Source organism: Sparus aurata, chromosome 4 (genome assembly GCF_900880675.1).
Source record: "Sparus aurata chromosome 4, fSpaAur1.1, whole genome shotgun sequence".
In the NCBI taxonomy this organism is placed as follows: domain Eukaryota; kingdom Metazoa; phylum Chordata; class Actinopteri; order Spariformes; family Sparidae; genus Sparus; species Sparus aurata.
In genome coordinates, this window is record NC_044190.1 from 33,705,821 (window position 1) to 33,724,188 (window position 18,368).

General features: G+C 45.5%; 1 protein-coding gene across 4 annotated transcripts in view; it reads right to left on the reverse strand.

Moving 5' to 3' along the window:
• Nucleotides 1–1,290: 1,290 nt before the first annotated feature.
• The window catches only part of shf (Src homology 2 domain containing F), a 105,750-nt gene continuing 88,672 nt past the window's right edge, over nucleotides 1,291–18,368 (reverse strand). For all 4 annotated transcript variants that reach the window (XM_030414359.1, XM_030414360.1, XM_030414358.1 and 1 more), the window contains 3 exons: nucleotides 14,194–14,368; nucleotides 13,900–14,019; nucleotides 1,291–4,910 (listed from right to left, as the gene is read on the reverse strand). In XM_030414359.1, the coding sequence (XP_030270219.1) occupies nucleotides 4,724–4,910; nucleotides 13,900–14,019; nucleotides 14,194–14,368 (482 nt within the window). In that variant the 3' untranslated portion in view covers nucleotides 1,291–4,723. The remainder of the gene's footprint in view (nucleotides 4,911–13,899; nucleotides 14,020–14,193; nucleotides 14,369–18,368) is intronic.

Here is an 18,368-nt window from a genome sequence, read left to right on the forward strand (position 1 = left end):
GACTGCATGATTTCAACAAATGTCACGGGACCTTGAGTGCGGTGAAATAATAAAATGTTTGAATAAAATGTGTTATTATTAAATCAAAGGTGCAATATGTGAGAATTTGCGACCAGTTAAATTTCATACTACAGAGGCGCCCATTAGCTCAGTTGGTAGAGCGGTCGTCCCATGTACAGAGGATTTGTCCTTGCTGCAGCGGGCCACGGGTTCAAGTACCAGCCTGGGGCCCTTCAAAAAAAATAAAATATATATATATATATATATATATATATATATATATATAATACCTTGAACAAATAGGCAGCTGCATTTCCCCAAAGTAACCTCTGACAGCCATATAATGCAGCTAGTTAGCTCAGTTAGCTGTGCAGTTAGAAGTCCAGACAGGGAGCTCAGAACACCGGGGAAGTATTTTTATGGGCAGGACAGGAGCTCTGGACCAGAACAGGGCAGGGCTGTGGTTCGCATGCTAACTTCAGTGGGTATCACTGCAACATAATACAGACATCATAAAGTCTTGTGAACTTATAAACTTTAAGATTACAATTTATTCAATATTTTTGTATATTTCAGGTAAAGTTTGTGTATATATATCCCACTGTTTACATTTGCTTGGGTTTAAATTGCATTTCCAATTTTTTCCCCCATAGTCAGCGCTCACATCTTCAAGGAATCTTCCCAGAAAATGAGTCAGAAGTGATTGTACAGGCCCATAAACCCCCCCTCACCACTGGAAATCAACTGCTACTTATCTGTCTCCTCTTGGTTGGCACAGAAGTGTCCTCTAAATCATCTGTTGCCCGAGGCGAAGACTCTCTTCAACTGCCAAGAAGCATTTATGATTTACACCTTGTTAAATTTACAGCGCAGACAAAAAAATGGCCTACATGCATTAAACGCTGCTGTAAACTATAAAAGGGCCGGAGGCGTGATGACTGGAAGCAGTGGGACCAAACTGCAGGAAGCGCGGTCCGGCGATCTTCCAGAAAAGATGCGCGTGGAGCAAATCCTGCCGAGACGAACAACAGAGCGAGACAAAATATTGCAAGTCTGAGCGACAAAGTGGATCAATAGAGGACAACAAGTGCTGGAGTACTAGTCCGATAATAGCTGCAGCGTTCTGTCCTTGACTCAAACAATGGCCGCTCTTCACTGTTTATCGAAGGGCTTCACCATGGCAACCGGGGGGATGGCGAAGATACAGACAGGAGCTCTTTCCTCTTGCTTAAAAAAGGTACCAGTTCGCGTTTTTTCTTTCGTGTCAGAAAAGATTCACAGAAACAGGACTCATAAACCCAATTCTTTTTTTATTTATTTTGAACCTTGATGCCTCTATGTCCCCATACAATACATTCAGTATATACATTTGGCCATGAGGGACTGTACAGAGATATGTTATAGTAGTGCATACATACGTGGCACGAAAATGTACACGAAAAAGGAAACTCATACATGCCACTTTACCACAAGTAAAGTGATACACAAGATACACACGGGGCAAGTCGATGGCTGATGGTTGCTTACACCAGTTCACGCACACACACACACACACACACACACACACACACACACACACACACACACACACACACACACACACACACCCAAACACACAAACACTGTTTCATGCTTGCACGATTTTTGCGTACACACACGCACGCTCTTTAAGACACTTCCGAGGGCGGAGAAGGGCTCTTTACGGTTAAAGGTAATAGAAATATACGAACGCGGGGAGTGTGTCTGCTGATTGCAAGCGAACCCCCCCCAACCCTGTCAGAACACCCTCCCCCTCTGTCTCCCCCTCCTTATTCTCATTTTTCCCTTTCTCCAGAGCTAAGGCCACTCTCTCGAGGCAGTGCGGCCATCACACGCAGGCTCTCTCCTCTGGCAGAGCAACACCCGTCGTCAGCAGCAGCAGCAGCAACCAAATACAAGAGCCTCTACTGTCAACATTTGATCTCCTCGACAGGGAACATTCAGAACATACATCACGCGTTATAGTTTATTTTTCACTTGCATCTCTTCTTAGGATACCTTCTCTCTAGGAAATACATAGGTCCACTTTCGACAACATGCTGTTCCCCTAATAAAGCTGCAGAGGTCGCCTCATCGCGAGGAACAGGCCCCCCCCCTCGTATGACAGCAACGTCCGTCTGCTCCCTTACCGCCCTCCCCCCGCAAAATAAAACATCTGTATACATCCCACTTTCTGCAAACTAGTCGGGTCGTTCTGCTGATCACATCTCTTCCCGGTGGACGTTTCCTTTTTTTTTTTTTGTACCATCGCATTTGTCACAAACATTTGGTGGAGGCACACAATCATTTCCCCTTCAATGACTGCAGTTCATAGTTGCATAGCACACGGCGGAGAGATGCAGTCAAAACCAAAACCATGTTTGACTTTGTATATTGAGCCGTCCTGCTCGTTTAATTCCGAGTGTCAGTCACTTTCAGCTTGGACGAAAAAAAAGCCCCCTCCTTAAATCTCCATTTTATTTTCGCTTGGATTTGCTCATTAAACCACACAATTTGGCCTCTCATAAGACTGACAAAGTTTCCTGTGAAGTGGCGGTCTGATCATACGAGCATTAGACGCTCTCATTAGTGCCAGCTCACGGCGTGGATACCGCTTCTTCTTCTTCTTCTCCTCGCCGTAATTGGTCAGCGATATTAGATGCTGTCGGCTCGAATGTTATTGGGTCCGTTATATTAAACCGCAGAGAGCATCATTCATATGAGCTGCTAAAATCAAATGTGGTTCGACGAGTGAATGCAAGAAGAAGAAATGAGAATTAGTGAGTCGCGAGGCTGGATTCTTGTGTCTTGACTTCAAGGGAGAAATAAAAAAAAACAACATTTAAATAAAAAAAAAAAAAGGCGCTGACACCCAAAGAGGTTCAAGCGAGGGCTGTCACCAGTTTGTACCAGCACGGGTAAGAAAACACACATGTGCACACATTCTCACACACACACTGTACACATGAACAGGCTGCACACATGCGTACTCACTCACTCACTCACTCACAGACATATGCACATCTGGTAGTAAAGGGTAGATGACGGAGAGATTTGAATGCAAAGTGGAAGCAGGCTGAAGGTACATGTAGGTGTTTAACCAGGTCAAACAGGCTGCGCCGTGATTGGTCCGGGGCAGGGGGGGGGAATACGCGACCGTCTTTCACACGAGGCTTCGCGATCCCCGCTGGGTCAGGAGACGCCGTGACTCCCGCCCCGGAAGTCAGGCCACCGAGGCAAACGTGCATTTAGAAAGCCAAAGGAAAAAAACAGAAAGAAAGCAAAGCACCACAGTAAAAAGAGGCCGGAGTAGTCCCGAAAAAACACGATCACATCGGCACAGAACGATGAGGGCGAAGGGGGAGGGGCCGACGGGCCATCACGAAGGAGTAACACATCAGTAATAATCACCCCAGAATAAATTACAGTCACAGAACAATCGTTAAAAGCGGATTTGGAAATCGGCTGATCTAGCGGACAGATTTGAACCCATGCATTATAAGGCATTAACCAAACATTTTCTTACTGACATCACACAGTATCATATTAGTCACAATACATACAATTGCTGATCTGGAAAAAAAATGCTTCTGTTTTCATTAAAAAGAATTCTGGGATTAACTGTATTCAAAAATCATATTCCCAAAAAAAACCAATGATGCAATTTTTAAGGGGATCGGGAATGTCAAAGGGATGGCGGATCGATGTCTGCAATCCCATTGTACCTATCGATCTGCAGATGGGCGAATGAAATTGATTTTTCTGAGGTAGACAATGCAGGCATATTTCATTCTCCCGATGCAAAGCCTCTCTAAGCAGGGGCAGCGGGGGCTAATTTGGTCCATTTGGACAGGCTCTGGTCTCCAGCCTCAGCCAATTGTGCTGTGTCGGATAGGTTGACCCATCCATCATGCTCTCCTGCCTGTCTCACCACCACGCTACTTACACTGTCATTGGTTTGATACGACCGCTCGGTGATGGATAGCAGACAGCATGCGCTATGACAAGATAGAGAGATCAGTCTGCGTTGTTCACAGGCCTGTTATTTCCGCGCAGCTGGGGACGCACCATTCATACAAGGCCGGTTTATTCAATATCCCGGCCACTGTACGGGGCCCATGTGGACAATATCCCTCAGCATGCCTCATAAATGTCTCTTCCCTCACACGGCTCCTACAATCTTCAAGTTCCCCCTCGCAAACAATTACAGTAACAGCAGAGCATTAACCAAATGAGCGAAAGCGTGTTCCTGCACAGTTTTCATGACGTGCACCGTGAAGGAAAAAAGGTACAACATTTAAAGAGAGAAGCGACAAATGTTACAATGTTGTACCTGTCTTTTTTTTCTTTGACTGTTAAGTGCTAAGGGGAGTCTGCTCAAGAATCAATGAAATGATCATCAGATAGTCAGTCTGCGATGTAGTGAAGTGGGTGCGAGTCATAAATAAAATAAAATAAAATAAAATAAAATAATCAAGACTTCTGCAACATTGAGTCCGTATGTCTAAGTATGCAGTAGGCCTTCGAAACAGGTCTGGAATCTGTCGGCCAGTGAGGTGAGACGGGATCAGCAGTTTTTGGGACGCCACCGTTCATCTTCCCATGAGTCTACTGGGCTCTGTCCAGACGGACAGGGAGCGCGGGGGCCTCGGGGTGGCCCCGGGGAGTGCTGCAGGGGGCCGACGTCTGCAGGTGACCCGGAGCACTATAGTGTCCTGATGGCTACAGGGTAGAGCAGGGACATGTGTTCGGCACCCTTGATTGGCAGCTTGCGGCTGGAGTAGAAATGGATGATCTCAGGCACGCTGTCAAAAGGGCAACTGTTCTGGCCCAGGATGTACTTGTTCTCCTTCGTCCGCGACAGCTTCATGTGCATGAAGCCCTGGCTGCTCCTGGGAACGCAAGACAACAACAAGAGAGGGACAGAAAACATGTTGTTAGTTCAATACAAACAAGACTTTGCAATTTAAATTCTATCTTTTGAAGTGACAGTTTACAACAAAAAAAAAAAGACTAAGAGGCTTCAGCCACACTGATGTCGCTGAGCTAAATGCTTTTGTCAGCATCATGGATGTATTAAAAGAGCTGGATGCAGCGCAGCCTCCCAAAAAGCATTTTACCCGGAAAATATTAGAAAACAGAATTGTATGACATTTTTTGACAGAACACACAGAATAGCAAAGAAGATTAATTCATATTCTTTATACAAGAAATCTTTTAAACATGGAGGTTTTATGTTTGTGTAACTTTTCCCAGAGCTGCAATAAGAAAATACTGATGGATATATCTTGTGGAAAAACTGAGAAGCTGGAAACTTTTTTTTTTTTTATGGATCCCATCTTGGAGTTTGGTATCGAGGTCTTACAATACATCCATTCAGCATGCTAACACGCTAACAATGACAATGCAAAAATACTGATGTTTAGCATGTATTATGTTCACCAAGTCATGACCTTGGTTGAGTGTGTTACCACGCTAATATCTGCAAAATAATGTTTTAAAAAAGAGCAGAGGAAGCTGGTGAAGTCATTTATTTTGCAGGTCTTCATTAATAATACACTACACTACAGGAACTACAGGAAAAGTCAAGGGGTCACTTGAGATCAGGGGCGGTTCTAGGGGGGGCCAACAGGGGCCAGTGCCCCCGTAACTCTGAGTCTGGACCCCCCTGTGGCCCCCCTCACAGGGAGTCTGCATTAATAATACAATGACAGATTTCTTGCAATGATTTTGTTCTGAAGGGAAAGGCAGAAATAAAGTGTCTCAGCAGTTTACTACCCAATCAAAATTGCTGAAATTGTAAACACTGTTTTGTCTGAATGAGGGATTTATCCTTATTTCCGGGTTGTATGTGGCCCCTAACGAAAAAGCCGGCCCCAACCTGGCCCGCCTATTAAAACTGGTCGAGAACCGCCACTGCTTGAGATGATAGGACATCATATGGGAACCATGAATGTGTCAACAATAATTGAGTGCCAATCCATTATGTAGATGTTGAGTTATTTCCCTTGATGAATGAAAACTTTGACCTGCTATAGATGCTACATGAAAAGTGGGGGGTTGGGGAAAGTCAATAGGATCCATTCTCTGGGAACCATGAGTTCCAACTTTCACAACAATCCATCCTGTAATTGTCAAGATATTTCAATCTAGACAACAGCAGGGGACCAAACCACTTTCACCGGTGAGCCTGGAGCCACGTCACCAGCACGGCTAAGAACTAATTTGAAGAGAAAAGTACGTCAGAAGCCTGAATACATGGAAAAAAAAAACTCAACAGATCAGCCGCCCTGACAGCCCCGTTCTCATTTACTCCTGCTGTAGTTGCTCCCTACAGTGCGTGACAGCGCTCTGAAAGCTGGATTACCTCTGATAACTTTGGAGCTGCCTGGGGAGGAGACTAAAAGGCAGGTTGCTTAAGGTGCTGAGTTTCACATGCGGAGCGTGAGGATGAGGCTAATGAACCCCCAGGATAAATCACTTAAGCTACAGCAATAAATGCGCTGCAAATTAAAAGCTCCCTGTGTGTTCCAAGGAGCCCTCCGATCGATACATTTTACAGCTTGCCAGTAATCTTCCGCTTTAAAATAGAAAATGACTTCTTTTTTTTTTGTTTGGAGTTAAGTGACGTACAGTAAGCTTTGGCAAGGAGCAGATACTAAACTAATGGCACCTATATTCTGCTGTAAATATACTGTTTTGATAATTCGTCTTTATGAAAAGACATTAGCATAATAGCTACTTCAATCAGCAGCTAATGCTCGTTATAAGTTATGATTGCTGTAGGCTCAAACAGTATCCGCTCACTTTGCAGCAAGCGGGCATTACGGCCCGTCATCAACATAATGTGCATCAGTTGTTTCTGGCTCGCTGAGCTCCCACCTATTCTATTCTGTGTCATATGTTATTATACGTCCCTGATATAAAAATGTAACCCCCCCTTGTTGCTGAAATGAAAAAGAGACGTTGAGGAGGATAATAGTGCATGTTCCATTACACTTGGAGAAAAGAAGGAGAAATACCCTCAAGGATTACCATTTCCCTACAACCCTTTCTGCGACATCAGGTAAGTATAAGAGCTGCGGACCCATCGGCTCACAGGGCCAGTTAATGTTATCTGCACTATGCATTCTGTTTGTGTCAAAGATGGTGTGGAAAATAGGATTCTCGTGAGGACGATGCTCGTGGAGGGTAAGTGCGTACGAGGTGTTAAGTGGAAGAGATATAACAGGGTTCCCCGCGGCTCCAATAAAAGCCTTAAAAGGCCCTAAAATAAAATCAAGGGCGTAATCGCCTTTAATTTACCGCAAGTTTGCTTTAGGTGTTAGATCAGCGGATGGTGCATTTGAGGCTGATGACAAATCTGTCACACACGGTAAACACACAGTAAGTATTATCAGACAACGTGTGGCTCAACCATTAATAGAAGTTAATTTTTAATGTTTTTGTTACATTAGCTAGCTACAGACGTTGGCATCTGGCTGCTTGGTATTTTTTTCATTATCGTGAATTATGTTTGCTTGCTAGCTAAAGCAAGACACGAGCCAAGATGGAGAGATGCAAGTTTAAGGACAAATGGTGGGAGGAAGAAGAGTTTCGTAGAATATCTGCAACGGCAGGCAACGGAGTGCAATTTATGCCGAAAGACTTGTTCTCATGAGGGACCATCATTGAATCCCACGTGACATCTGAAAAACACCAGTGTTATGCATCCACAGCTAACAGGGCTATGCTGATGCTTGAATCGTTTCCACATAGCGCCAGAAAAATTCTTCTGACATCCTCGCAATTTCTTCTCGGATCACTGCAGGAGACACAACGGGCTGAAGTGCCGTGGGCTCCTCACATGGTGAGCTAGCTCCATTCTTCTGGGTTGAACTAGCCTACGACATACAGTAAGAATGAACTGGCGCCGTATAGATGAATCTGATTTGACTCCATACATTGTCTCTTTTCCATCAAAGACCTTAAATGCTATTTGTTGAGGTCTTTAAAATATATCAATAAGCCTTTTTTTAATCTGACTTGACAAGCATGAACCCTGTTTCATTCATTCATAATCAAAAACATTAACATTTGGATTAGATGCGGTGAAAACTGGGCGGTCATGAGCGCCGCTGACATTCCCAACGGTGCTCCTCTTTCTCACTTGTTTCCATTACTGATTATTTTCTGGGTCCACGACAGTAACGCAGACCAACGCAGCAACCACCGTGAACGAAATGTATATTTTCGAGGTCGCTGAATATATCCCCACTGTAAATACATGCACATATTTGTGGATGCGCCCATTATCTGCGACGAACAGGAGCCAAAACTGGGGCTTTAGGCACCTTTAAACGTAAGGCCATTCTTTAGTTATCTGGTAATTGCATGTGCAAAGCCTGCGGATGTGTTCTCTCCATGATGCACAGAGATCCTCCCGGCACAGAGATAACACTGAAGTGAGTGGGGAAAAAAAAAAAACGCTAAGAATGCACAGGGTTCAATTGAGGGTCATCCGCCGAGAATGGGAATAGATTCGAACCGATAACTGGTGGATCCTTCCCGTGCGATTACGCTCAGTGAACCTATTGTTATTTTAAATATTAGCGTGATTGTTATCGGTATTAGAAGAAGATCAGATGAGGAAATCTATGAGATTTTTGGAGTCCTGAACACCGTGTATGCCAGGTGACAGATACTTCAAAGCCAAATGCAAACATAATCTTTTACAAGCGAGGGGAGGTGAAGAGCTGCCGGCTTGCAGAGCTATAAAACTGAAGTAAACACAACTATCAGACTCCTCCACTGCCCTGCCTGTGGCCTCGATATTTGAGCATGTCATTAACAGGTTCATCGGGGTTTGAGACCAATTTCCCTTGCAACGGGTCTCTACGATTCTGCAAGTGGTGCCAGGAGAGCTCATTTAAAAAAAAAAAAAAAAAAGAAGAAGAAGAAGGAAAAAAAAGAAACGAAAAATCCTCCCCTGCAAAGTGCATTTGATGAATGTTCACGCGGGGCGCCGGGAGACAGGCGTCAGGTTACACAGAGCCACACTTAAAAAGCCAAACACATCAATAGCATCATTTTTAGATTCCAGGCTGATTTTCCAGTCGTTGTTCAGGGCTGCTTATCACGTTACAGTCCTGCAGAGACCGAAACCAGGACAACACAGCAATACGGCTGGGCTGATGATAAAAATGAAAATGGGGTTTCTTTCCTTTTTTTTTCTTTTTTCTTTGAGAAGACAGGCCTTTGTGGTGTTATCATATCCCTGTGTTTGTGGGGCTTCTGTATGTCTAATCAGGATTAATCTCGCGTGGGGAGGTCTCCCGTCCTGTGTACTGAGGTTTATGACTTTGATTTGAACCCTGTCGTCCCCGCAGAGCAGGAACAGCCCCTGACAGCAATCACGGCTTATCTCCACCTTCAACATATTGGATTGCTCCGTGAATGATGCTCTCTCAGCGTTATGAATCTGTGGCACCAGAAAAGGCAAAGTCACCCGCCAAAAAAGATAATGATCCTTGGCAGAAGCGATGACCCTTTTTTTTTTCCAGCATTAGTGGGCATCAGATATCCTGATCATGCCCATTATTTCATGCGAGCGCTAACTGAATGAGTCCATCTGGGATGAGCTCTACCGTTCTGTTAACGAGCAGCGGATGGGGGAAAAAAAAGGGAAAGTTTAGCTTCAATTTGGCTAAAAACGTTGCAAAAACACGGTCGTGTGTCTCGCCTGAGTCAATTAAAGGACATCTGATCTTTTCCGTCTAAATATGATCAAAGGAAGCATCAACAATGTGACGTGTCTTTCGTCCGACTCAAATTTCAGGCGCAAAGAATTTTTGGTTGTTCTATCAAGTGGCCATTTATATGTCTAGTTCTTTGTGTTCTGGCTTCAAACAGATTCTGGTTGGGTAGATTTTTCTCCTTTCACCAACAGTTTCTCTGCTCAGCCAGAGGAAACATGCTGTGCAGCTCTCTCTCTCGAGGTGAGAAACAGGATGACACAGTGCTCTGAGAGACTTGTGAAGGGTTTAATATGTTTCAAATACCTCTCCGCAGAGAGAGGGGGGGAAGCAACGGTGGGGGGGTGAGGGGGAGGGGAACAGAGAAAAGAAGGGTTAGGAGGGCAAAACTGACTGAAAACGCTTTTCCATCAGGACGGAGGACTCCTGAGGCTGGAGGTCTCGGCGATGGCTGTCTTTATCAATAATGCAATACACATGCGTGCCACCTCATGGCCTTATACATTTTTCAGCAACCTCAGACATGGAGGATCTTCACCTCGGGTTTCCACTCATTTTCAGTGGCAGCAGGGGGGACAGCCGGGCTGAACTCGCGAGTTAACCCCGCCTGCGGTGCTGCGGCACCTGTCATTCCCCTCAATTGGCCGGCTGACTGTTTTTCGTGGGCTTGATGTGATCGACGCCAGAGGCACCGGATCCGATGTTCTGTGACAGGAGGCGACTGGCACAAACACACATGAGGCTGTCTGCGCTAAACGCAAAACACACAAAGCTGCGAGGAACAAGCTCCGTGTTGATGTTTCTGCTCGCTCTTTCATTCGGCAGGTGCTTTTCACTGCCAGCTATTCAGATGGAAAATGATGAAGAGTTTGATGTTTTATTACAACAATGTACAATTTGCCACGCCAAGAAAAGAAAGGAAGACACTCTAACCAGCTTAAAGTGCAGGAATTAAGTCCATTATCCTTGATGCCAACATGTATCTCTGATACTCCTTACCTGACATCTTTTTCTATAGCAAGTGAGTTGTTTTAATGAAAATGATATCTGGCCCAATGAATGTACTGACATATAGTTCCTACTGTGATAAGTCCCATGTTAAAGGTGCTATATGTAAGAATAGGTCACCTGTCAAATTCATACTCAAAACAAATAGGGGGGAACACTACAGTTAATGACATGACTTAATGTCAAAACTGCTATTAAAATAAAAATTAGTACATGTCGCACCTTTAAAACTAATAATCTCATCCAATCAAGAGCGCTCACCAACTGAGAATTTTAGGCTTTCCTGTCTGAAACAGATTAAATCATTCGTTGTTATGCTTCCACTTTCTGAAAGGCAAATCAGTGAACTTCAGCTCTTCACCTCCAACGCCAACATTTTTATGAAAACGGGGGGAAACATATGAAGCCGCTGTCTTATTGCTGAGCCCAGAGGTTAACCTGCGCTTTCAAGATTTTACAACCACCGAGGAGGACATGATCCTGTTCTCAAACCCTGTTCTCTCTCTTTATGTGGAAGGAGTAAGGGGGAGGGGGTTGCAGGTTGGAGCTTACTGAAATGCGATGTGATTACGCTCTCTGAAGTCTCCACCAGCAGCTCCCACCGTCGCCGGCCGTCTACAGGTGTTTGGGAAACATTTCCACGGGTGATGTGGCGGGCCGAAAGGATCATGGGTTTATCTCCGCGGATCACTGTGCCGCGCAATTTTTGAAGGTCGTCACCGAAAGTTGGTACATATTGCACCTTTAAATCAATCTAAACAGGATATACTTTATTCCCTGTGTTGCCCCCCAGCATAAAAAAGCTTCGACACACCTCCCTTAGTGGCTCCTTTCTCTGTAACGTTGACCCAATCAACTGTGAGTTTTCCCCCGAGGCATAAGCAAGCCACCCGTCTGCTCAGGGACAAAAGGCCATCCGTGAGTCTCACTCCGCTCAAGGCCCCAAAAAAGCTTAAGGAGATTAACCTCTGCTGGTCACGGCCACAACATGAGAGATTAAACATCGATAGTAACACAATCTCCTCAGCATTCTCTTTTCCTCCTCTCTCTGGACGTCATCCAGCGACTTGCTTCTGGGTTTTGTAAACGGAGGCCTTTAGGTCGGAGTAGCGGGTTTTTGCGGCGAGTGTGGTTTGAATTAATCAGCATAAATAATCACGGCAGCAAACTACCTTAAGTATAGCTTCCTTCTGCCTCACCAACCGAGCCGCCCATTAGTGAAACACTTGACCAACTGCAGTCCTCCATCATCAGCTTTAGTAGTGCTGCTTATTATTGAGGGTGGAGGAGGTGGAGGGACGGAGGGGTGGCTGGACAGCTGCGGGATGTGAATTAGCGCGAATACATGAATGAAGGTTAAAACCATCTTTTCACCAGAGAAATCAAATAAAAGCGGTGATTCAAGAAGAAATGCCCTGCTGCTATTATTACCACGTTGAGTAAAAAAAAAAAAAAGACATCTTGGTTTTTCATGCAATTGATCTAGCTATTTCATTTGGGGAGTAAAACCTCCAGCATTAGGCAATCTCCTTTTTGGCTCCTAACAGGGAGATGGATGGATTAATTCTCTCAAGCTTCACTAAAATGTATCATGAAAGGATCTCGCTCCAAATTTGAACTAGTGCTTATCGGAGGTGCATTCATCAACGTCTCTCTCTGAATGATCACTCCCTCCCTGTGGCTAAAAAAACCTTTTTTTCCTTCTACATACATTTGAGATACGGGTCCGTTCCACTCCAGGTCTCACTTACTAAGCGCTTATAAATCTGTTAATACATTCTGGCGTTCTACAGATATCGATCACGTATCCTCTTTTTATGAGCGCTAAATAATGTACTCCTACTCGACACTATTTAAAGCGATGTTATTGGGCTGCATTTACATCCCTCTTAGCTCCAAGGAAAATGTATTTGGCTTTCTCTGCTACTTCACATTCCGCACAATCCAAACAGTCCCTTCGACTACTTTAAGAACAGAATAAATACACAGTGTTTAGCACTCGGCCAGTCATTCAGGCGTTTACGCCCTCTGGTTCATAGTCGCTCGGCATGCCAGTGCAGCAGGTTTGGCGGTCCAACAGTTAGTAAGTCGGGCTATTTTGTCAATCGGTAGGGCAGAAAAAGATGCGGCCGCACAAGCGTAAGCAGATGATCAGTCAGTCGGTGAAGTCAGACTGGCAGTCGGCTGCGTTTGGCATGAAGAGAAGTGGAGCAGTGGAAAGCATCGTGTTTCCCGGCCCGAGATGTGCAAGCCTGCGGCGAGATGAGCTCTGCCGTAATAACGCTGGGCTAATCAATGTCTCTGAGCATATTAAGAGTTTCATCTCACGTGAAGGTTGCCACGGTTGAAGAGATTTCTGTAAATGTCACGTCGGTTGAGTCGGCATTGAAATGTAAAATGGGACTGTATACAAAGGGAAGATGAAGAGCTTAAACCCGATGGCCTCCGAGAGCGCTACGCGTATCTGGTTATGATCGACACCGTTGCCATGACTCCAGCGGGTAAAAATCCTTCATCCGACACCCATCAAAGACGCACGTTCCCGTCAAGAGAATGGGAAGTGACTGCACCGCCGGCCTTCAGGATAAAGTGACCTCCCTCTCCGCCTCTGCCAAATGCCAGACTAGACTAAACCAATCAGAGCGGCTCCCTCTGAACCCCTCTGCTGGACACGACAGGGATCAGGGGTCGTTGATGGAGGGCACCATTAACTGAGTTTGTGGGCACATCGGCGGATCGAGCGAGACGACGGTGTCAGAGGGGTTACTGGGGAGGGTGGAGGACGAGGGACGGGCAGGATGTAGGTGGGAGATAGAGGTCGGAAAGGTGAGAATTATTACCATAATGGGAAGGCAGAGTCAGCAGGCTAGTGGGGCGCAGGTAGACAGGGACGTTTGTGAGCAAGATGTTAGATTCTGCCTCTCCGTGTTTGTCTACGCTTTGTCTTTGGTGTGTGTGTGTACAGAAACATAAAAAAGATGTATTAAATGTACTTGATAACTTAATTCTCCGATGCTTTAAGAGGCTAAATCATACTGAGAATTTGCAATGACCTTTTCGCCCGGCTGTCATGTGCACTTGTGTGTGTGACAATAGTGTCCGCGGCTTTGTATCTACGAAAGAAGAGAGGTGTCCTTACTTGAGGGAGAGGGAGTAGTCATTCTTGCTGGTCTCGCTGTTTCTCACCAGGTAGCTCGCCTCCTTGCACAGCCTGAGCAGAGACTCCGCATCTGTCCGGCTGATCGCTCCGTGGTACCAGCTACGGAAAAAAAAAACACAACAGGAAATAAAAATGAGAAAGGAGAAGAAATAAAGGAAAGCAGAGCAGAGGAAATGAAACAACGCGGGTCAAACCGACTCGTGAAAACAGAATGACACAAGTGGTGCATCTCAAATGAAACGCAGTTATAATAATGAAACAACTCCGACTCACAACTGGCTTTCTAGGGGCATGGCGGGGTCAATGCGCTCTCCGAGAGAGGAGCTGCAGTGGTCCAATGAAGTCATTTTGGTGTTGACCAGACATCCACTGGAGTGCCGCTGAAGCGGGCGGGTTTTCCCCTCCTTGGTCGGGGACATCCGAGACTTCTCCACACCATCAAACTGGACTGTAAAAGAAAAGGAAAATGCAACAGCTGAAACAGCTTATCCTGGAGTATGATGGATAATTATAACAGTGAGACCATTCACAGCTCACAGTAACACAACATAGTCCTGTATGGTTTGTATACTTCAGCTAGACTTCAGGTTAAGGTCACTTGAGAAAGCTAGTGTGCTTAACAGGAAGTAGAAATGTTGAGTTAAAGTTAAATTGTGATGAAATGTATCCTCTAAACTAGAGAAGTGCAATGAGGTGTGTGGGAACACACACACACACACACACACACACACACACTCTGTGTCACTTTGTGTAACTCATTCAACTGAAGGACATGTACACACAGTTGAGGAGGCATAAATCAATCCCTCCACACTGTGCACACATTCCAGTGAAAGAAAAAAAACACACACACACATACAAACTTCCTCCAAACCACTAAAACAAGCACGCTTGTAAAATTCATTTGCACACTCACGCTCACACACACACACACACACACGCAGACACACAAGCAACTCCGCGTTAAAAATTAAACTGGCTTTCCAAAAACTCTCACGGTCGACTGTGGACATGATAAGCTGTCTTGGCAGCCTCACAGGGAAGTGTTTGATGGTGTGTGTGGGGGGCTGGAGGTGACCTGCACTCATGACATGACTGGCGGAGGTCAGTGAGAGAATTCGCAGCCAATCGGCACACAGAAAAACATTTGCCGTCATTGGCGAAAGCTAACAGGGGAAGAGAAGATAATGTCGGCGAGGACGAATGAAAGTGAATTCTCACTTCTGTCCGAGGGCTGCGGAGGGTAAAACAAAGAAACACTGGTTGGAGTAGCGGTGAGGTCACGTTGTGTGTGTGTTTTAGCTGTTTTCGCTCCCTCATCCATCACTATAATGGATGTCACAGGCACTTGGCTTTGGAAAGGCCTATTTAGAGCTACCGACAAGCTTCCCGAGTAATAACAGCAGCACTATGCAACGTATGACGAGCTTTAACCGGAGATCGTTGGCTGCTCAAAAGGTTCAAGATCAACGCGTACGCTGAGTCTTTGATTGAAGGAGTTAATGTAGTACGAAGCCGGCGGATTAACTGATGGCCTGCCTCTCATCTGACGTTTAATTACCTCGGGTGAACACGGCAGGCATACTTAGAGACAGACCGGCACTGTGATCTTCACAACATGTCAATGGAGACGCGTCTACAACCGTCTGAACTCAGCGTTCCAGTCACAGGCTCGCATTACGCTTTACAGTTTGTGAGCTCGCAGAGTGTTCCCTGCACCAGCCTGAGTGGAAGGGCTGACAGTATCAATCAATCAATGTGAACGACGCGAGACAACACCGTGTCAACAAATTCCACTGAGCTTGTAGACGGCAGTAAGTGGGGATAAATGGTAAAAAAGGGGAGATTGTCTGTAGATACAGTGTAAGTGACAGTACAGAAACTGTTCAGCGTCATCGATGACGTGTCGTCTTCCACACGCGTTTACAGGAGAAGTGAGCGATGTGCTTTAACTGGACTGGTTATGTGGCAAACTTCTACTGAGACAGTAAACCTTCACTGGTGCTGCATCCTGAGGTCTTGAAATCAGGGTTGACCATTTACTCAAAATCTTATTATATTGTACGTTTAATTCCAGCGAGCCTGACAGTTTGGGTTGGATGTTACTTTTCAGATTAAGCTATAACAAAAAAACAAAACAAACACATGCTTCTACATGTATCTTATAAAATGTGATACATTGTGATAGACCAAACCAGCTGCTCCCTACATGCCAAGCAACTCGCAGTGTCTGGTCGGGCGCCCTTGTCACATATTTAAAAAATATGCAATATACTGCAATGTTTGAGAATAATATTTATCACGTTATAGGAGCTATGCTGTATATAAATGTATCCATGTCTGCTTACAAACTGATGGATCAGTATTTGTTATGTCATATGTGACATTTATTTTGCAAATCATGATGCTTTAAGTACATCTGGCTCACGATACTTAAATTTGGTTGCAAGAAAAATGCCTGTAATGGAGTTATTGTTGTAGTACTGTTACTAAACTAAAGGATGTGAATAGTTGGTCCACCTCTGCATGTGACAGAGCAGTGGACAGTGGGCAGTGAGATGCTGTGCTGCTGTTTCCTCTCTGACCACTAGGGGCTCCCCTTCACCTCCACTCAGGTCCAGGTTGAACTCGCTGGCCTTAAGCTCACTGATGCGTCTCCCCAAACATAAACTCATGGAAATGATTATTCCAAATGACAACTGCGGTCGTTATCGTGGCCTCTGCACTTTTGTTCGTTATAGGGCTGCGGCTGAGTCTGAAAGCGAACAAGCAGAATTGTACCGCTGCATGACGGCTGGCTAAATTGTGGCTCCAACCCTCAGACCCGGAGGAAGGCTATGAGCTGTAGCATCGCTTCTTCAGGGTCTGATGCTTCTGCTCGGCTATAGGGAGTCAAACAATCCCCCCCCCCGCGCGTTGCATGTAAGTCCAAATGAAAGACATTATTAGCACTCTACTTTTTCATACAGTCCATTTGAACCACATGCTGACTGCTGGGAATACAGTGCAAAGGAGGATGAACATACAGTGTACAGTATGTGTAAGGGTGAGAAATAGCGTTTCCATGGAAACTGACCGAGGGGACAAGGGAGATGCGTGTTTGCTCCGCTCATCCCTGTCAACGCTGACAGATCACAACATGAAGACGCGGCCAATTGCTCTCTCCCCCTCCCTCCCTCCTTCACTCTCAGTTTCTCTCCTCCTCTTTGCATATGTCTGGCCCGTCTTCTCTTTTTTTTTTCCTCCGGCCTGACCTTTTTCTTTTGATCTTTCCATCTCGCTCACTCTGGTCCTGTCGCTCTCAGTCTCTCTGTGTATTTGTTAGCCAAGGACAGAAAAAAAACAAGAAGATAGCGGGGAAATGGACTGTGGAGGAATGTCTGCTCGTCTAGCGGTAGAAAAAGAAGAGGAGAGACGGAGGAGTAGCAAGTTATGATCTCTTATCTCTACTGTTTTCTGATGGTCTTATGTAGGGCGCTGATATTGTCTGCTCCTGCAACAACCGTTTACGATGTGTGTCCATATACACGCTGGATAAAAATGTACTTTCAAGATTATCTGAACCGTCCATCGGTGATCTGAGCCTGTGAGGCTGGGGAAAAAAAGGTATCGGCTCATGTGGCATAAGGATGGATGTTGCTATCTCGGTTTTTCCACACAGTCCATCTCTCAGTGTATCTATAGCCCACTCAGCCATCTGCCTGACCTCAGCTCTTTACAATTTCTCCATTCTCTGTACGCCCACGCTAATTCCTACTCTTCCCCGGATTCAGCACAATCAGTGCTTTATTTGACCTTGATTAAACCCACCCACTTTTTTTTTTCCCCTCCACCTCCAAGAAAGGGCTTGAGTGGCTATTCTCAGTGGAGCTCACCCCATCAACCTTTCCTGTCAGAGCTGAGACTTTTCCACAGGCAGAGTGCATCGCTCTGCGAGGAGAGTACTCCCGCTGAAGAGAGAGAGCCTCCAAACTAAACAAAAGCTAACGTTTTATTTGCTTGACAGTGAATGGACCCGTGTCGGCTCTGATTGACTGCTGCCGTTTCACACAACAGCGGCTTCACAACTGTTGCCGAATTATGTCTTAAGGGCTGAATATCAATGGGAAGGAGCCAAACTCATTCCCCTTTAATTCCTGGGAGCACGCGGTCTGAGACATGGCCGACAGGAGATTGACGAGAAGATTGGACCGGGGGAGAACAAAAAAAGCTCTGAGAGGCAGCTTGGGGAGAGCACACATGCGCACGTGCCTACACGCACACTCACAAAAGGCACGTACGTAGATGTGCAGGGGCATCTGTGTGTGTGTGTTATCAGTAACTGTTGCTTGTAAAGCACCGCAAATGGAATCTGTGTATCAGATTGAACTGTCAGTCAGATGGTGACTGATGGCTCCAATGCCTGCCCCCCTTCAGATGAATATAGCTTCCTTAATAGAGAGCGCAGA